At 43.6% G+C, this 21,280-nt stretch overlaps 2 protein-coding genes across 5 annotated transcripts in view; one reads left to right on the forward strand and one right to left on the reverse strand.

Moving 5' to 3' along the window:
* Positions 1 to 13,641, forward strand: part of rapgefl1 (Rap guanine nucleotide exchange factor (GEF)-like 1) — a 107,460-nt gene extending 93,819 nt beyond the window's left edge. For both annotated transcript variants that reach the window (XM_043674880.1, XM_043674881.1), the window contains 4 exons: positions 1,771 to 1,858; positions 2,706 to 2,770; positions 6,170 to 6,224; positions 12,224 to 13,641. In XM_043674880.1, the coding sequence (XP_043530815.1) occupies positions 1,771 to 1,858; positions 2,706 to 2,770; positions 6,170 to 6,224; positions 12,224 to 12,348 (333 nt within the window). In that variant the 3' untranslated portion in view covers positions 12,349 to 13,641. The remainder of the gene's footprint in view (positions 1 to 1,770; positions 1,859 to 2,705; positions 2,771 to 6,169; positions 6,225 to 12,223) is intronic.
* A 3,025-nt stretch (positions 13,642 to 16,666) lies between these two features.
* The window catches only part of LOC122539816 (gasdermin-A-like), a 70,524-nt gene continuing 65,910 nt past the window's right edge, over positions 16,667 to 21,280 (reverse strand). For all 3 annotated transcript variants that reach the window (XM_043674884.1, XM_043674882.1, XM_043674883.1), the window contains exons 9-10: positions 19,633 to 19,706; positions 16,667 to 18,171 (exon numbers count right to left, since the gene is read on the reverse strand). In XM_043674884.1, coding sequence (XP_043530819.1) covers positions 17,947 to 18,171; positions 19,633 to 19,706 — 299 coding nt within the window. In that variant the 3' untranslated portion in view covers positions 16,667 to 17,946. The remainder of the gene's footprint in view (positions 18,172 to 19,632; positions 19,707 to 21,280) is intronic.

The following is a 21,280-nucleotide window of genomic DNA, read 5'->3' on the forward strand; positions in this document are numbered from 1 at the left end:
CCATGAAGGAGGCGTTCACCCCAATCCTACATGGTCACCAGCGTTGCTAGGAAGTTAGCAGGAGTCCTTTGGCTCCTGTAAACGGGGGTGCTTTTTATGGCCCCTCCACCAGCTTATCTGAAGCCAGGGAATGGTGACCGATGAGATAAGTGTGTAGCCAGGTCTCTGTCTTTCTGCCTAGCCCCTGACTTGACCCCCATGTTCAGGAAGGTGCAGATAAGGTGTCAGGTTTGATGCTGGGGGTCTTGCAGATAAGGTGTCAGGTTTGATGCTGGGGGTCTTTGTGTCCAGTAATGATCTCAACACTGAGACCCTTAAGTCATCAAAGAATGGTCGCTTGCACTCCTCATTCTGCTGTGTTGTAATAATACTGTGGCAGAGTAATAATACTAGTATTGTGGCTAGGCAAAGCCAGTGTGACAACTTTCACAGCAGAAGTCAGGATGGAACTTACTGTATGCTGACTACCAACAGTCCTCTGTGCTGCTGAAATCACACTCAAAGGAGGTACTGTGAGACCCTCCCCTCCTCACTCTCTCTGTTACCTCCTGACCCTGTGGCATTTATAACCCTACCCTCACTGGGGTCTCCAATGTCGACCTGTCCAATTCCCTCAGCTCCTCCTTAAAGAGTGGCTGGAAAAGCTTGACCTTTTTTTTTGCTGGAGGGTAGGAGGTTGAGAGGCGATCCGATAGAAGTTTATAAAATAATGAAAGGTGTAGATAGAGCTAATGGTAGTTATCCTTTCCCTAGGAGAGAGGAGAGAGATTTTAAAAAGACTTAAAAGGTAAATGTTTTACACAGAGGGTGATTCATGTGTGGAATGAACTTTCTGAGAAAGTAGCGGGCGGTACAATTACGTTTAAAAGACATTCGGTTGGATACATGAATGGGAAAGGTTTGGAGGGATATGGGCCAGGAGCAGGCAGGTGCGACTAGTTTAGTTTGGCATCATGTTCGGCACAGACTGATTAGAGGGAAGGGTCTGTTTCTGTGCTGTTTGAGAAAGACTGTGTAAAATTAAATGGGTGTTTTGTTGAGTGTAGCCATGGGACAGCTAGATTTTTCTAGTAATGAAAACCTACATTTTTGACATCTGAAGCCCCTCAACTTTAATCCAAAAGAAGACATCTTCAGACCTTCTCACAACTCCTTCCAATCCCAACAGTTGCTACAATGTACAGTGGCGCTACTGGGTCTATAAGAGCTGCCAGCCAATCAGATTAGCCAGCAGTCTTTGAAAGTGGGACTTCTTGTCCTGAGGGGGGCAGCACTCTTAAACCTGGGCATCCGTAATTAAGTGTTCTCAACATGGGCTCGCCTGATTTAAGGGTGACAAGCGATGGTCAACGTTTGAAATAGGCTCCCCCTATAAAATTCCCCAAATATGATTGGGACCATCTGGTAAGCTTTTACTCTCTGATTCCTTGATCCATTGAAGAGGAAGGAGCGCCCCCTGCCTTTTATTTTGATGTTAATCTGTCAGCTTCTGAATAGTATGGAGGCTGATGTCATAGCCTCTCATTGAGTGGACATTGTCATTGGACCACATTTAGTGAAATATTTACACCCACATCTGGTACTGTTTTACTCAGGGGAAACCATTCCAAACAGCACAAACCAGTCTCTGTTGACCTGTGACACAATGCAAAGCTTTGTACCAGGAAGAGACAGTCTGATAATCAGGAAGGTAGCTCTTTCACGCTGGTTGTTCTGGATTTCATTGTACCTAATGGCTGACAGCTAAATTCCTTGACTTTTTTTTACCAGGATCCCTCACGCAACCATAAATCCTACAGAGACGCCATCGCCAGGATGAAGCCTCCACTTATTCCTTTTGTTCCCTTGCTGCTAAAAGGTAAAACTCTTAACACTCACTGGAATCGAGTGCTTTATATAGCTTTGTTTCATAGAATCATAAAGCAGTGACCGTGTCCATTCAGCCCACTTTGATTTTGATGGCCCTTTCAAAGAACCATCTAATTGGTCGCACTCCCCTTCACTGTTGCTGGGCCTAAATCCTGGAATTCCCTCCCTAAAGGCATTGTGTGTGTGTGTGTGTCGCTGCACTGCACATCTTCTCAAAGGGCAATTAGGTCTGGGTGGTAAATCCTGTGAATACTACGTTTAAAAATGTGTAAGAAATGGAAAGGAGCCAAGAGGTGGCCATTGATTACGGAACTAATTCTGTTCCTTTGCCAGTGGGAGCAGGGAAACTCTCAATGGCAAGACATCATTCAGCAGTCAAATGATCGAAGCAGCCAGATATCCCTTCAACAGTGGCTTGAGCATGTATAAAGGTTCTCAATGAGTGCTTCTACTGTGTTTCCTAGTACAGGGACAACTCAATGGTTTTAAACCTCAAGGTCTCAAGGGTCAATGTTTACCAGAAATTCATAGAGCCAGGCAGATTAGCATAACTTCCAATGATTGAGGAACACTTGCACATTTGTCTGTATGGGTAGAAATAAAAAGTACACAGGGAGCTCTTTATAGAAAGCACAGAGAACAATGAGAGGAAAAGAGGCTGTGGGAAAGGGCATTGTGAGAAATGATATCAGGTTATAGATTGATTGAAAAGCCATGTGTTGAATTTTTCTCTGCCTGGGGAAGATTTGTAGAACTTCTGAATTAATCAACACCTTGTTTTCAGGTAGTTATCATTACTGCATAATTTACACATACATTTTTGGTGACCTTTACAGATATGACATTCATACATGAGGGCAACAAAACATTCTTGAATCAACTGGTGAACTTTGAGAAGATGGTGAGTATCGCTTTGTATGTTCTAGCACGCATGATAGTAAATCTAGAGAACAAAATTCAAACTGGATCACACCAAACAATCCTTTACACAAAGGGACAGTGTTCCGGCACAATGCACCATCCTTTATACAACGGGACAGTGTTCCAGCACACTGCACCATCCCTTATACAAAGGGACAGTGCTCCAGCACACTGCACCATCCTGTATACAAAGGGATAGTGTTCCAGCACACTGCACCATCCTGTATACAAAGGCACAGTGTTCCAGCACACTGCACCATCCTGTATACAAAGGGACAGTGTTCCAGCACACTGCACCATCCTGTGTACAAAGGGACAGTGTTCCAGCACACTGCACCATCCTGTATACAAAGGGACAGTGTTCCAGCACACTGCACCATTCTTTATACAAAGGGACAGTGTTCCAGCACACTGCACCATCCTGTATACAAAGGGACAGTGTTCCAGCACACTGTTCAATCCCTTATACAAAGGGACAGTGTTCCAGCAATCTGCACCATCATTTATACAAAGGGACAGTGTTCCAGCACACTGCACCATCCTGTATACAAAGGGACAGTGTTCCAGCACACCGCACTATCCTGTATACAAAGGGACAGTGTTCCAGCACACTGCACCATCCTGTATACAAGGGGACAGCGTTCCAGCACACTGCACCATCCTGTATACAAAGGGACAGTGTTCCAGCACACCGCACTATCCTGTATACAAAGGGACAGTGTTCCAGCACATTGCACCATCCTGTATACAAAGGGACAGTGTTCCAGCACACCGCACTATCCTGTATACAAAGGGACAGTGTTCCAGCACACTGCACCATCCTGTATACAAGGGGACAGCGTTCCAGCACACTGCACCATCCTGTATACAAAGGGACAGTGTTCCAGCACACTGCACCATCCTGTAAACAAAGGGACAGTATTCCAGCACACTACACCATCCTTTATACAAAGGGACAGTGTTCGAGCACATTGCATCATCCTGTATACAAAGGGACAGTGTTCCAGCACAGTGCACCATCCTTTATACAAAGGGACAATGTTCCAGCACACTGCACCATCGGTTATATAAAGGGATAGTGTTCCAGTACACCGCACCATCCTTATTCAAAGGGACAGTGTTCCAGCACACAGCACCATCCTGTATACAAAGGGACAGTGTTCCAGCACACAGCACCATCCTGTATACAAAGGGACAGTGTTCCAGCACACTGCACCATCCTTTATACAAAGGGACAATGTTCCAGCACACTGCACCATCTGTTATACAAAGGAACAGTGTTCCAGCACACTGCACCATTCTTTATACAAAGGGATAGTGTTCCAGCACACCGGACTATCCTGTATACAAAGGGACAGTGTTCCAGCACATTGCACCATCCTGTACACAAAGGGACAGTGTTCCAGCACACTGCACCATCCTGTATACAAAGGGACAGTGTTCCAGCACACAGCACCATCCTGTACACAAAGGGACAGTGTTCCAGCACACCGCACCATCCTTTATACAAAGGAATAATGTTCCAGTACACTGCACAATCCTTTATACAAAGGGACAGTCTTCCAGCACACAGTACCATACTTTATACAAAGGGACAGTGTTCCAGCACACCTCACCATCTTTTATACAAAGGGACAGTGTTCCAGCACACCTCACCATCTTTTATACAAAGGGACAGGGTTCCAGCACACCTCACCATCCTTTATACAAAGGGACAGTGTTCCAGCACACTGCACCATCCTTTATACAAAGGGACAGTGTTCCAGCACACTGCACCATCCTTTATACAAAGGGACAGTGTTCCAGCACACCTCACCATCCTTTATACAAAGGGATAGTGTTCCAGCACACCTCACCATACTTTATACAAAGGGACAGGGTTCCAGCACATTGCACCATCCTGTATACAAAGGGACAGTGTTCCAGCGCACTGCACCATCCTTTATACAAAGGGACAGTGTTCCAGCACATTGCACCATCCTTTATACAAAGGGACAGTGTTCCAGCATACCTCACCATCCTTTATACAAAGGGATAGTGTTCCAGCACACCTCACCATCCTGTATACAAAGGGACAGTGCTCCAGCACATTGCACCATCCTGTATACAAAGGGACAGTGTTCCAGCACACTGCACCATCCTTTATACAAAGGGACAGTGCTCCAGCACACTGCACCATCCTGTATCCAAAAGAATCATAACCTTGAATGATGTCCCACAATATCACTAGGCAGAATGTTTCAGAAAACTGCAACCCAGCTCCTTCTAACATTGAAATATCTGAATCTTACAATTATATTTACTGAGCAAAATGGATGACACCATTGAGGCAGCTGAAACTACTTGAAAGTCATGAGAACAGTAACCAACTGCTAGTCGTCATGTTTGTGTTTTTCAGGGAGCTATGCTGTGTCTTAAAACTGCATCCAAGTGTCACATTGTGATGATCATGCTGCAAGTGAATTGTGTATGACTTATAAACTTTATTACACTGCTGTCAAATGGCAGATTCACTGTGCTGTGTAAATTGTGACATTTGTGGACTATTAGCATTTCTGGTGAGCTGTGGTGCCGCAATAATGCAAACTTGCGGCAGAAATTTCCCTATGATTTTGCGGACTGTGTGTTTCTTTAATCGCTTTCCAACCTTAGTTGGAAGACCATTCAGCCCCTCAAATCTGCTCCACTATTCAATAAGATCACAGCTGACCTGTTGGCTCCGCATTCCTGCCTACCCCTAGAAACCTTTCACCCATTGACTTCGCAATAATCTCTCTACCTCTGCCTTCAAATTATTCAATGATTCTGCTTCCACTGCCTTTTGAAGAAGAGAGTACCTGGGTGTGGCGGATGATGAAAGTTACCATAATCCCAGAGCGCTGCCCTCTCATTAGATAGAGAGAGAGACGACTAGTGGTGGTTTAACCTGAGAGTCACCACACCTCAGGGTGAGAAGGTGGGACCTTCATAGTGACCTCAGTCAGTGCAGGAATTGAACCTGCACTGTTGATGTTACTTTGTATCTCAAACCAGACACCCAACCAACTGAGCTAACAGGCCCCCAGCTGAGGGTGAGAGGTTGGCCGGGCTACTGTGGTGGCAATTCAGAGCAGCAGAGCATCAGATGAGTAACGGGTGGGCTACTAAGCCTAAATTCGCTTACAACACCAATATCCGTTTTTATGACACCTTTAATATGGCTAATCATTCCAGGACACTTCATAGAAATACAAAAGGATACAGTCTGGTAAGGCACTGGAAACCCGTTATGTACAAGAATACTGTAATTGAAGTGTAACTCGGTGTGAGAACTGGGTCTTGTTTCTTGGTACACTGCAAAATCGTCTTCATTAGTCAACCATCTCCTCCTCTCTTACAGCATATGGTGGCCAATGCGGTGCGGACCATGAGGAAATATCGAAGTACCCCTCTCGGTAAGTTAATGGAGAGAACTAAGGAAACTGCTTTTGCAATATCACATGATTGTTAACTTGAGCAGAAACAATAGATGTCATCCTTAGGGCTAGCGATGTGAAGTCATTCATTAGATTTGTTCAAAGTAAATAATTCTGCCAGTGGGTCATCTCTTTCTGTTGGGGTGACTAAGATTTGTCCAGGGCCAGATGCAGGTTAGTATGCTTGACGTTAAGATAAGGGGCTGCTTTCTCAGAGAACTCCTCATTTTCAGGGTATGGTTTATGCCGCTAAGGCCATTCTGAGCTGAAAAGGCAGTAGTGACTGAATAGATCACAAATACTCAAGGTGAGAGCAAATTCAACCCGATAGAGGTGGCAACTTCCCTTTCCTGGAAGTCATTAGTGCTCCAAATTGAGTGTTTGCAACCATATAGCAATTTAACCATAATGGCTTGAGATTCAAAGTTGTTACTGACAATGAATCCCCCACGGTCAACAGCCTGGGGACACCATTGACCAGAAACTCAACTGGACTGGCTATATAAATACAGTAGCTACAAGAACCATTTAATCTGGCAGCAGCTCACAAGTGACTAGATTTCTCCACTCGTGCAGTGAGCTTTGACACAAGAAACTGAAGTTTCTAGACCAGTGTTATAACCACCATAGTACCATATCCCCATGATGGTAACAATCCAGCATTTTGAAAGAGATTAGTGCAAAGCTCAATCACATATTTTTAAAATTCACTGTTATGGGATATAGGCGTCACTGACTGGCCCAGCATTTATTGCCTATCCTAGTTGTTCCTTGAGAAAGTGGTGGTGAGCTGCCTTCTTAAACCACTGGAGTCCATGTGCTGTAGGTTGACCCACAATGCCCTGAGGGAGGGAATCCCAGGATTTTAACCCAGAAATAGTGAAGGAATGGTGATATATTTCCAAGTTAGGATGGTAGGAGAAAGTGAGGATTGCAGATGCTGGAAATCAGAGTTGAGAGTGTGGTGCTGGAAAAGCACAGCAGGTCAGGCAGCATCCGAGGAGCAGGAGAATCTACGTTTCAGGCATAAGTCCTTCATCAGGAATTCCAGATGACAGGCTTATGCCTGAAAAGCCGATTCTCCTGCTCCTCGGGTGCTGCCTGACCTGCTGTGCTTTTCCAGCACCACACTCTCAACTCAAGTCAGGATGGTGAGTGGCTTGGAGGGGAACTTGAAAGTGGTTGTGTTCCCATGTATCTGCTGCCCTTGTCCTTCTAGATGGATGTTGTCGTCGGTTTGGAAAGGGGCTGTCTAAGGATCTTTGGTGAATTTCTGCAGTGCATCTTGTTTCTAAGTACACACTGCTGCTACTGAGCGTCAGTGGTGGAAGGAATGGATGCTTCTGGATGTGGTGCCAATGAAGCAGGCTGTTATGTTCTGGATGGTGTCCAGCTTCTTAATTGTTGATGGAACGGCACTTATTAGGACAAGTGGGGAGTATTCCATCACTCTACTGACTTGCGACTTTAGATGGTGAACTGGGTTTAAGAGTTAAAAATCACGTAACACCAGGTTATAGTCTAACAGATTTATTTGGAAGCACTAGCTTTCGGAGTACTGCTCCTTTATCAGTGGCTAGTGGGGCAGGATCATAAAATACAGAGTTTATAGCAAAAGATCACAGTGTCACACAACTGATACGATATATTGGACAAACCTAGCTTGCTGTTATGTCTTTCATCTTTTAGAATACGTTGCAGATTTCGATTCATTAACATGTAAATCCCAGAACTTCTTTTACATTCCCGAGTTAACATAAGATTTTCTGGAAAAAAAAGTGACATCTCAGCTCAGACAATGCATTAAAGGTGTGAGGTTAGAGTCTGTCTGTATTCCATCCTTGAGTCAGACTGGTTCTACTTCCAAAGTAGGGAAGTTCTGGGATTTACATATTAATGAATCAAAACTTGCAAAGCATTCTAAAAGATCAAAGACTTAACAGCAATCTAGGTTTGTTCAATATATCACATCAGTGTATGACACTATGATCTTTTACGATAAATTCTGTATCCTATAATCCTGCTCCACTAGCTAGCTGATGAAGGAGTAGCGCTCAGAAAGCTTGTGCTTCCAAGTAAACATATTGGACTATAACCTGGTGTTGTGTGATTTTTTTTTAACTTTGTCCACCCCTATCCAACACCAGCACCCCAGATCAGGATTTAAGAGAGTCAGGAGGTGAGTTACTCACCACAGTATTCCCAGCTTCTGACCTGCTCTTGCAGCTATTGTATCTCCCACTGCAACTCCCAGGTCCCCACCCCCACCCTCCCCTAGCTTACCTCTCCACGCTTCAAGCTCTCTGCCTTTATTCCTGATGAAGGGCTTTTGCCCGAAACGTCGATTTTGCTGAAGCTCCTCGATGCTGCCTGAACTGCTGTGCTCTTCCAGCACCATTGATCCAGAATCTGGTTTCCAGCATCTGCAGTCATTGTTTTTACCTTATTTATATAGCTAGTCCAGTTGAGTTTCTGATCAGTGGTAACCCCAGGATGTTGAAAGTGGGGAATTCAGTGATGGTAACAACATTGAGTCTCAAGGCGTTATGATTAGATTCTCTCTTACTGGAGAACGTCACTGCTTGGCATTTGTGTGGCATTGTCACTTGTCAGCCCAAACCTGGATATTGCCCAGATTTTGTTGCATTCAATCACAGACTGCTTCAGTATGTGAGGAGTCATGAACTCCAGAACTCCAGCAACAGTGATTTATCAGGAAGTAATCTTGGAAAAGTAAACAGTACAATACAGCACAGGAAGAGGCCTTTTGGCCCACTGAAATGTGCCAATTCCTAATCCTTATTTAAACCCCTACTTATTGCCATGGCATGGTTTCTCTCCCTCTGTTTACCTCCCGTTCATGTGTCTGTCAAGATACACCTTAGACATTGCTAATGCGCCTGCTACCACCATCTCCACTGGCAGTGTGTTCCAGGCGCCCCTCACCCTGTGTGTGAAAGATTTTTCTCTCATTTCTCCCTTAGACTTTCCCCCTCTCACCTTGAACCTGTGCTGAATTGTAGATGAACTTTCCACCCTGTGAAAAAGCCTCTGACTACCCACCCTATCTATAATGGTGTAGACCTCTATCAGGTTGCCCCCTCAGCCTCTGTCTTTCCAGTGAAAATGATCTGAGTTTATCCAACCTCTCCTCATATCTAAGAACCTCCAGATCAGGCAACATCCTGGTAAACCACTTCTGCACCCTCTCAAAAACATCGACGTCCTTCTGGTAGTGTGGTAACTCGAACTGCATACAATACTCCAAAGATGGTCTCACTAAAGTTTTATACGACTGCGATATAACTTGCCAGCGTTTACATTCAAAGACTCGGCCAATGAGGGCAAGCGAGCTGTATGCCTTCTTGACCACAGTATCCACCTGTGTTGCCACTTTCAGGCATCTGTTGACTCGTACATCTAGATCCCTGTGTATGTTAGTTTTCCTAAGGGTTTTTGTCATTTATTATACAATTCACGCCTGAATTTGATCTTCCAAAATGCATCACCTTGCATTTGTCCGGATTAAACTCCATCTGCCGTTTCTTTGCCCAAATCTGGAATCTGTCTGTATCCCACTATATCCTTTGACAATCCTCCTCACTGTGCATAACTCCTCCAATTTTGGTGTCATCCACAAACTTACTAATCAGATCACCTATACTTTCCACTTACAAGAACCTGAAAAGTCAATAGATCTGTAATATTGGAGATGATGTGACAAATACGCCACTGCTGAAGGTGATGGCTGTTGTCTCACTCCAATTCCAGCTGTTACCTGAATAAGAGAGGCTAAGTTCTGAAGGACGTTGGAGTGACAGGAGACCAAAATACATAGGAGCAGAAATTAAGCCATTCAGCCCATTGAGTCTGCTCCACCATTCAATCATGGCTGATACGTTTCTCAACCCCATTCTCCCCGTAACCCTTGATACTCTTGATTCTCAAAAACCTATCTATCTCCGTCTTAAATATACCCAATGACCTGGTCTCCACAGCCTTCTGTGGCAATGAAGTCCACAGATTCACCACTCTCTGGCTGAAGAAGTTTCTCCTTCTCTCCGTTCCTAAAGGTCTTCCCTTTATCAAAGTTTGTGAGAAGATTTGTAGCTCGGGTGCTCGTTGTTGGGTTCTGTTCGCCGAGCTGGGAATTTGTGTTGCAGACGCTTCGTCCCCTGTCTAGGTGAAGCACTTCTGTGTTGTTTCCTCCGGCATTTATAGTGATTTGTCTCTGCCGCTTCTGGTTGGCAATTCCAGCTGCCCGCTGCAGGGGCCAGTATATTGGGTCCAGATCAATGTGTTTGTTGGTAGAATCTGTGGATGAGTGCCATGCCTCTAGGAACTCCCTGGCTGTTCTCTGTTTGGCTTGTCCTATAATAGTAGTGTTGTCCCAGTCGAATTCATGTTGCTTGTCACCTGCGTGTGTGGCTACTAAGGATAGCTGGTCATGTCGTTTCGTGGCTAGTTGGTGTTCATGGATGCGGATCGTTAGCTGTCTTCCTGATTGTCCTATGTAGCGTTTTGTGCAGTCCTTGCATGGGATTTTGTACACTACGTTGGTTTTGCTCATGCTGGGTATCGGGTCCTTTGTCCTGGTGAGTTGTTGTCTGAGAGTGGCTGTTGGTTTGTTTACTGTTATGAGTCCTAGTGGTCGTAGTAGTCTGGCTGTCAGTTCAGAAATGTTCTTGATGTATGGTAACGTGGCTAGTCCTTTGGGTTGTGGCATGTCCTCATTCCATTGTCAGAGGATGTCACCTAGACAGGGGACGAAACGTCTGCAACACAAATTCCCAGCTCGGCGAACAGAACCACAACATCTTCCCTTTATTTTAAGGCTTTGCCCTCAGGTCCCAGCCTGTCTTACTAACGGACACATCTTCCCAACATCTACTCTGTCCAGGCCATTCGGTATTCTGTTTGTTTCAATTAGTTCAAGTTCAGTGTTAAACTCTATGTCACAAATAACAATGTATTTTTACTCTTAAGCCTTGCCTGAGGTCTCTCAAACCCTGTCATGTAAGTCAAATGTAAAGTGATTAACCATTAAATGTTATAAAATGGTTTACATCTATTCTGTTTAATAAGACTGAGCTTCTCTTCTGCTGAAGTTTTCATAGTTTAATACTAACTGCGGAAGGAAGCCTAAGATCCATAAGGATTGGGGGCAGTAAATCCACACTAGGTATCCCTGTTGTTCTGTTGAACATGATCATAACATGTAGCAATGGTGATCAGATAATCTGTGTTTTTAGTGATGTTGACTGCAGGATATAAATGTTGATTAGGACACTGCTGCTCTTTGATATATATCGTATATACTCGAGTAATAGTCGATTTCATGGAAACGTTGACCCCCTATGTTTGACCAAATATGCTGGGATTTTCCATATACTTCAAATAAAAGTCAACCCTAGTTCTTCACAGACAACAGATCGATGTTTATTGAGTCTGTGCGCCGGCCGTCACGTCCCAGTCCAACTTTCCAGTCTGCCGGTTGTTCCGCCCTGCGCCCAGTCTTCCAGTCCGCTGGCTGTAGTAGTATTCCACACCGGATTTCCAGAATTATCCGTAATTTGTTTTCCTCTCATTCATTTAGAGATCAATTGGACTTCTGCTAATGATACAGCATGAATTTCAGTGCCTCAAAAGTAGTATCCATGTAATAGTTGACCCCATAAATTTAACCGTAAAAAGTAGTCAAAAAATGTTGACAATGCAACTGTTTAAATCCAGTTGAAAGGGCAGACAGTTCCTCAGTTTAATATTTTAAGTGAAAAATGACATCTGCAACAGTGCAGCGCCTCCCTCTGTACAGCACTGGGAGTGTTGGGCTAGATATTGTGCTCCGGGTTCTTGAAGTGGGAATTGAAACCACAACCTGACTGAGGCAGGAGCGCAGCCAGATAAGCCGTGACGGTCACCGAGCCATTTGGTGTTGAAAATACTCACATTAATGCTTTTCTTTTGGTTTCAAATAGAACTGGAATCCGAAATGGCCGCGAACCACATTGAGATTAAGGCGTACGTCCGCCAGCTCCACGTGATTGACAATCAGCAGTTACTTTACGACCTGTCTTACCGACTGGAGCCCAAGGACCCGTAACCACGGGGTGTTCTGCAATGCTCACTGATGGCATTGGAAGTGTATGTGGCTGTGCCACTGCTGGATTGAACTCTGTGTGTAACTGTGTAGAGCCACCGACTTACAAAAAGAGATGCTGCGCCGACCATGAGCTAATGTGCCCTCGGGGACTGGCTTTAGACCTATTCCAGACATGTTCAGTATAATGGACTGGACTGCTACAGCCCAGGGACATTCGTGGTGTGTGCCCAGTGTTCTTACAAGAATTATGTGCACTGATGTAGGACCTTCAAGCAGGGAGCACTAAATGCCTGCAACTGTCTAAGACTATTATCCTTTGACATGTTCCGTTTAACGAAACCGTGGACTTGCATGTTCAAAGAATGTTCACTTTTAACTAACACAGGATGGGTAAGTGGAGAGGGAGTGGGAGTGTTGTGTATGGGCCTTTTTCAGGAATATCCTCATTCCTGCTTGTGTCCCGTATGATTCACTTTAACTGAAGATCTAAGTCAAACGCCTTCAGTATTTATACCACTGTAATAGATAGAGACCCAGGACATTGGCTCCCTCTGTTGGCAAGGAGTAAGTGGCATGAATTTTGAACTGGCTCTCGTGTGTGCCAATTTCATCATACCTGATGTGAAACCAGCAACTGGTAATAACACTACCCACCTTCACCCCACCCCCTAGTTTTAAATATTTATTAGCCGTGCCTCCATTTATAAAACCTCCCACTTCATTGCCTACTTCAGATGACAGAACACTATCTCCTCACTCTATGTTGATGGCACCCTGAACCAGGAAGAAAGATGCAAGAACAACCTGAAGATTCCTAGGGAGGGACACACCACACTTTTTTTAAAATTCCCTCTTTTGCCTCCATGTGTGTTTGGACACTGCTGTTTTGCTCCTTTAATCTGGGAATTCACAACTGCAACACCATGTCCGACCAACAGGTGGAGCATTATGAGGATGCACCATTGGAGGAGAAGATTTGCACGTCAGTCTGACACCCAGCATTGTACATGTTTAGAGTTGTATCCATATTTGATTTGCTGTAGAATTTCGTTGTACTATAAGATGGATTGATTATTTTTTATCAGTTTTTAATTTCAATGTTGCATTTAGAAAATAATTTTTACAATTTTTTCAATTTTATACAAAGAATGCCTTTTCTCATTTGGATTTATTTTGAGTTTACGGGGTGTAGATATGTAGTGTTCATCGAATTATCTCTATTGTCTACTTGTAAAGAAAGCACTTACAGATCAGACTGAAATTATGCATAAGAGAATAAACAATTTTTTTAGAGATTTGGCTAATGTTTCAAGTTATTCTTCAGCGAAAGGAATGTGAGGCTAAGAACGATCTGAATGTGAAACAAAGTTGTAAATAATATTGGGAATTGTAATGGATTCTGAATTGGGTTCTTTGAGGAACTGTCTTGTTTTTCTAAAGGTACCAGTGGAAATCTTCTTGTATGTATTTGCTGTGTCATTAGGACGTTTGATGGAAGTTAAAGTCCAAAAAAAGATCATTTGCTCCATTGTTCCACTGCTAATTGTCCATTTAGAGCTAACTTCAAGTCCATTTTCTTTTCCTCCTTTTCAAATAGTTATCCAATTTCATTTTATAATGCTACAATCTCTGTAGATTATACTTTCTACTACCAGCCAGCCTGTTCATATCCACCAGGGCTTCTTTAGAGCTAAAGGGATGAGAATAGGAACAGCGAACTGAATTGGATGATCAGCCAGGATCATATTGAATCGCAGAGCAGGCACAAATGGTTGAATAGCCTATTCCTGCTCCTACTTTCTATGTTTCTACCTTTACCAGACATTCTTAGGGGCAGAATTAGGGCAAATCCCAAGGCCTTTCATTCTTATGTAAGAAGCAAGAAGATAACCAGAGAAAGGGTTGGTCCAGTAAAGGATAAGGAAGGAAGGTTGTGTGTTGAACCTGAGAAAATGGGTGAGATTTTCAATGATCACTTTGCATCAGTGTTCACTGAGGAACAGGAGGTTATGAATGCTGAGATTAGAGATAGAAATTTGTTTACTCTAGATCATGTTGACAAAAGGAGGGAAGATGTGTTGGGTAGGCTAAAGGATATTAAGATGGACAAATCCCCAGGACCGGATGGGATCTATCCCAGGCTGCTGAGGGAGGAGAGAAAAGAAATAGCTGGAGCCTGAGTATCCTTAAACACAGGTGAGGTGCCGGAGGACAGAAGGGTTACTCATGTTGTCCCCCTGTACAAGAAAGGTGGTATGGATATTCCAGGTAACTACAGACCAGTAAGCCTGACTTCAGTAGTGGGAAAGTTGCTGGACAAGGTACTGAGGGATAAAATTTATTTATATTTGGAAAGGAAGTGGCTTATCAGTGATAGGCAACATGGTTTTGTGCAGGGTAGATCCTCAGTACTTTATTGCCGCCGGCCAGAACTCGGGAACACTCATCCAAACCAAGGGAACAACATCATCAGAAAATAACTCCAGTGGTTCTAGGAGAATGACCTACTGTCCTTTCAGGGAAACAGGGGATTGGCATTAGATGGGGAGAATGTTCCCATCACTGGAGATAGGGCCAATTATTTCCCCTCCTTGCTGCTATCTGTCCTGGAGAGATAGTCAACCCCTTCTCACCACCTCGGTTTAAATGCTGGGCAAGAAGATCTGTTGATGGCTTTCTTGATTTGCCAGTGATCAAAACTCTTTAAGTGGTCAATTAATAGTCATTTAAGGACCTTAAATTGCACCACTTCCTTCCTGCCTCGTGGGTACTTCGGGTACATGCTAGATTTACTCCATATTGCTACATGTGCAGTATTTTATTTTTGCCTTCAATATGGAGTTTGCCTGTCTTTACCTTTAAGCTGTTGGCCTCTCCATATTGTTGCCTGTCGTGGGAAACACTCCATAAAATTAGACTTAAGTGTCGAAGAGTGTGGTGCTGGAAAAGCACAGTTGGTCAGGTAGCATCTGAGGAGCAGGAGAATCGATGTTTCCCAACATAAGCTCTTCATCAGAAATGAAGCGAATAAGTCATGCGTGCCACTCAATACGTCTATTTTTCTCACTAGTCCCACCACCTCACAGCCAAGTAGAAATTCCTGCCCTTTACTCCACTGAGGCTCATTTGTTCTCAGTTCTTTATATGAAATAGTTACTTTTATCACTTTCTCTCCATCAATTTACAACAATTGCTCATGATGCAAATGCTTCCTTTTTCAATTCTTGGCGCCCTTGTGAAATTTGGTGATTTTTACGACTCACTGGGGGAACACGCTGGAAATAAATCGTCCCAGAAGTCAGAATCATATGGGTCTACGGCACGCTTTCCGAATTCCTCCGTTTGCCTGTCTTTGAAATTTAGCTTGACAGGAAGCATGAACCAGGTTTCTGTACTTTAGAAGGGTTATTATGGGGTTTCCTCCCACAGTCCAAAGATGTGCAGGTTAGGTGAATTGGCCATGTTAAATTGCCCAGAGTATTGGGGGCATTAGTAAGGGGGAAATGGGTCTGGGTGGGTTACTCTTCGGAGGGTCGGTGTGGACTGGTTGGGCCGAAGGGCCTGTTTCCACACTAGGGAATCTAATCTAATCTAAGATAATCTAATCATAAATAAACTGAACGGGTAAACATTGATGAATTGTCAACATTTAACTCGCTCCCCTACGCTCACCTACAGACAGATACAGGAAGATACATATACAAATAAAACCATTAGAGGATAAAATTGGGAAGGCCATTCAATGGTCCCCATCCCCAGGCTTCACTGAGATGATCGTTTTGGCTTGTCAGATCCTGCTGTTCCTCAATCTTCCTTCTCCAGATACTTCCACTTGCTGTAGAAGGCACAGAGCAATTGGTTCACAAATTATTAAGTCTCTGATTTTTTTCTTGGTTAAAAGCCACAGCATAAAGCAACTGATGATGGGAAATAACCTGCCTTTCTTCATACTTCATATTTTGCCACGGGGGAAGAACAGTACTCTCCTTTCCGGAGGTCCAATTGCTGCTGACCAAACATTCACACCCACAAGGTGTTCAGCCACCTGAGAGCAAATCATGTTGTTGTTGGCAAGTAGAAGGCCTTTGTCATCAACATTCGATCACTATTCCACAGACCGATCAGCAACATGTTACCAGTCGAATCTTCCTCTTGCCGCCCCCCCATATCCTGATGGAACAAGCACCCTGGTACATTGCATTTACAATGGGTGTCAGGTAATTTTTTTTTGCTAAGTTCAGAAATATTTTTCACATCCTTGTCTTATGCTTTTAAAAAAAGGTAATTATCACATTCCATAATGGGATTTTCAAAATCATAAAATGAAAAGAGACTATCTTTATGTCATGGTGTGAATACAGTAAGGGTTATAATTTACAGTAAGGCTTATAAATGCACAAAATAACAAATGTAAATTTACAAAAATAATTGTTCATTGTCACATACTGTTTGTGTGGGGTCCTTGCTCCAGCCCTGTAGTTTGTACTGACTTTGTTTCTGTTTATTCATGGGTCTGCAAGCATCAGTCGGGAGGTCAGAATTTATTAACCAGCCCCAACTGCCCTAAAGAAGTGAACAATGAGAGGGTGCCTTGAGGGTCTTGTTCAGCCATATTGAAGGGCAATGAACAGTCTAAGTATTCCAACTGTTGGGAACTCTGCAAAGCTAGGCACTTTCTGGGCTGAATGTTATTTGGGAGGTTGGGTCCTTGGTCACCCATGGTGGCCTCACTCTGAGTCCAACTCCTGTTCCCACCCTCCACACTAATACCACCAAGCACAAAAATGAGGAGCAAGTTAGCCTTCACTTCGCCCACTTTCCCTCAGCCATTTATTGACCATCATGTGGCCTTCTTTGGGAGATAATCTGCTAACGCCAAAGGTGCCAGCCAATCATACGGCCTTTGCTGCAACAACAGGCAGTCCTCGACACCAAGAACCAATGAAGCTTGGAGAGGGGATCATTGGGTGACCAATCAGCACCCTTTCCCCTTTTCCCATGCGGTAAGAATTGTTGCTCACTTTGAAGTTTGGCATTCTTGCATTGGTCCTGATGGGTGCAAGACAAAGAACGTCCACTTCATGTTTCTTTTTTTCAGCAATACCAACTGTAAATTATTCTTATATTCCAATAAAAGTCTTGGAAATTTAATCCAAACTTCTCTTGTCCAGAGAGTGAGACACTTGCTATCAGGGGAGGTGGTGGAGGTGAATATTTTGGTGTTTTTAAGGGGAAAGCATATGAGAAAGAGAAGGGAATAAAACTGATGAGTTGATGAGGGAGAGGGAACTTTAATTGGTATATAATTCCCAGGACAGACTCGGAGTCTTTACTGGTGATGTGCTTTTATTTTTTTCCAGCTGGTTGGTTCTATTTGCCTTTCGTGGATTGCTTTACTAGTGTGTATCTTTCTGAACAATGGAAAAAGTGTCCGGCCATTTATGATCTCTCGATACAGATAAAATCTGTGAGAGACGCTCAGATTATTGCTTCAAAGCCATGCATTAATGAGTGTTCATAAAATACATGGGAATCTTCTTTGAGCTTTACAACAAGTTTAAAAAACCCCAAAAATCTATGTATTATCCCTCTCTGGGTTCACTCTCGATAATTGCTCAGTGCTTCCAGACAGTACAAAGCAATGGACAGTTCACACAGACTCGTTTCTCTCATCTTTTGAAAAACTTCTCCCTCCACCTGGATTCCAATTTCATTCAGGATCTCTGCAGTTATTCCAAACGCAACCTGCGACAAATCTCTGGTGTCTACGTCCAGAGTCTGGCCCACCTGAGTATCTTCCAGCTTATTGATGATACTGGTGACCTTCAGAAACAAAAGGAAAAACAGGCAAATGAAAGGTTTGCACTTTCCCAGTTCCTTTTTTCTTTTCTTGCCAATATGTGGGCATTGTCCATCCCTGACTACCTTTGAGAATATGACAGTGAGTTGCCACCTTGAACCACTGCAGTCCATGCAATGCCTGCAGTGCCATCTGGTTTTAACCCTTATAGAGTCATAGAGCTATACAGCACAGAAACAGACCCTTCAGTCCAACTCATCCATGCTGACCAGATATCCTAAATTAATCTAGTCCTATTTCCCAGCACTTAGCTCATACCCCTCTAAACTCTTCCTATTCATATACCCATCCAGATGCCTTTTAAATGTTGCTATCCTATGAGCCTCCACCACTTCCTCTGGCAGCTCATTCCATGCATTCACCACCCCCTGCGTGAAAAAGTTGCCCCTTAGGTCCCTTTTAAATCTTTCCCCTCTAATTCTGGACGACTCCACCCCAGGGAAAAGACCTGGTATATTTACCCTATCTACACCCCTCATGATTTTATAAGTCATCCCTCAGCTTCTGATGCTCCAGGGAAGATTTTGTAGTTGTTTGATACAACGGAGTTTCCTGCATTTCAGACTCTACTACTTTGCTGAGAGTCTAGAGACACCGTCCAGCTAAGAACAGCAGAATAGATGGGTTCATGATGGTGTCATGGGCACTATTACTGAGATTAGCTTTCAAATCGAGAATTATTAATTCAATTAGCTGGGATTTTAATCTGTGCCCTCAGAGCATGAACCGTTCATGTAAGGTAGTCCAGCAGAGACAGCACTTTAGCTTTGAAGGATGCAGCCAAATGCCTTTAATTGCATTTGCACTGAACATAGCCACAGCCAGACACCAAAAGGCAGCTCAGATCTTGCTGCCAGCAATGGCTGCCATCAATGCTTCCATTCAATACTTCGGCAGCTCAGAACTTCACACTGCTTCTCTCAAGAGACACCCCTGCTGTCAGAGGCAGTGCAGCACATTCATTCTCCCTGTCTCTAAATCTTAGCTAAATTGTTGCAATTAATTTATCCAAATATCGCTCCTCCTCATGAATTGTCTTTAATTTAATTCACTCCTAGGTTTTCACTATTCCCAGAATAGTTCACTACATTATTCTTATTTCCCTTTGAATTCACCTCTGAATACTTAGGTTCCAACTGGAGTTCATTCATGATTTTTATTTATCCCAAGTTCAGTAATTGTTTGAGTCTAATTCAGTGTGTGCTTTAGTATCAATACTTCCATTTCCATTTATTTACAATATCCATCAACTATTATTCAACCTGAACAATCCATATTTCCCATTTTAATTTACTCTCATGTATTAATTAGTCAGTCCTTTATTAATTCCTAAGTGTTCAGTATTTCCAATTTAATGCACTTGGTGGTGTGCCTTAGTCCAAATGAAATTATCTCCCCCTTTTCAGTCTCAGCTCACTCCTTACCAGGCCAAGTTGCTGAGGTAAAATCTGCAGCTTCAAACTCTTGACCAGTAATCGCAGTGTTGCTAATGGCAGATCTGAAAAAGAGAAAAAGATATTTGCAAAGGTCCGAGAGTAACAGCATCCTGAAATGCTGACACTTCCTCTTAGAAATGTCTGTAATTGTGATGACTTCTGCATTTTAAGTGCTTCCTCATTAACTTTGAGAGGAAGTTTTGTCAAAATCCTGAAGTAATGCCATTACCACCATCGGAGACAAGAAGAAGCTGCAGATACTGGAATCCGAGGTAGACAAGCAGGAGGCTAGAAGAAAGCAGCAAGCCAGGAGGTGGAGAGGTCAACGTTTCAGGTGTAACCCTTCCTCAGGATTCTGAACCGTCGAGCCATCCACAAGATACAGCGCAGCACCTCACCAAGACTACTTCAACAGCACAGCTCTCTACCACCTAGAAATGCAAAGGCAGTAGATACATGGGAACACCAGGACCTGTAAGTTCCCGTCCAAAACACAGACTGTCCTGAATTAGAAAGAGATTGCCATTCCTTCACTGTTGTTGGGGCACAACTATGGAACTCTCTTCCTAACAGCCTCATGCCAACTGACTGCAGTGGTTCAAGAAGCATCTCACTATCACTTTCTCAAGGGCAAGTAGAGTCAATCAAAAATGCTGACCCACCCACATACCAGGAACAAATTTAAAAATGGTTCAGAACAAAAAAGTGACCTTAATTCACTCGTGGGATGTGAATGCGCTGGCTGGGCCAGTATTTAAAGCGCATCCCTAGTTATAGAATCATAGAGCTGTACAGCATGGAAACAGACCCTTCAGTCCAACTCATCCATGCCGACCAGATATCCTAAATTAATCTAGTTTCATTTTCCAGCATTTTGCCCATATCCCTATAAACTCTTCTTACTCATATATCCATCCAGATGCCTTTTAAGTGTTGTAATTGTCCCAGACTCCACCACTTCCTCTGGCAGTTCATTCCATACACGCACCACCCTCTGTGTGAAAAGGTTGCACAGGTCTTTTTTATATTTTTCCCCTCTTACCCTAAACCTATGCCCTCTAGTTCTGGACTCCCCTAACCTGGGAAAAAGAGCTTGCCTATTTACCCGATCCATGCCCCTCATGATTTTATAAACCTCTATAAAGTCACCCCTCAGCCTCCAACGCTCCAGAGAAAATAGCCCCAGCCTGTTCAGCCCCTCCCTATAGCTCAAAATCTCCAACCCTGGCAACATCCTTGTAAATCTTTTCTGAACCCTTTGAAGTTTCATAATGAGCTGCCTCATGAACTGCTGCAGTCCATGTGCTGCAGGTAGACCCACAATGCCATTAGGGAGGGGAATACCAGGACTTTGAGCCAGTGACAGTGAGGGAGCGGCGATATATTTCCAAGTCAGGATGGTAAATGGTTTGGAAGGGAACTTGCAGGTGGTGGTTTTCCTGTATATCTGCTGCACTTGTCCTTGAAGTGGCTAGGGGGTTTTAAAGTGCTGTTCAAGGAGCTTTAGTGGATTTCTGAAAAATATTCTTGAAATTGGGCCTATCAAATTTCAAGACTTTAAGCTGGGGACAGACTTGTGCCCTGTCTAGTTAGGCAGGGTTAAAGGTTTAAATTCATCCTCTCAGCATGGGTGTCA

The sequence above is a fragment of the Chiloscyllium plagiosum genome, chromosome 33 (genome assembly GCF_004010195.1).
Source record: "Chiloscyllium plagiosum isolate BGI_BamShark_2017 chromosome 33, ASM401019v2, whole genome shotgun sequence".
NCBI classification, from domain to species: domain Eukaryota; kingdom Metazoa; phylum Chordata; class Chondrichthyes; order Orectolobiformes; family Hemiscylliidae; genus Chiloscyllium; species Chiloscyllium plagiosum.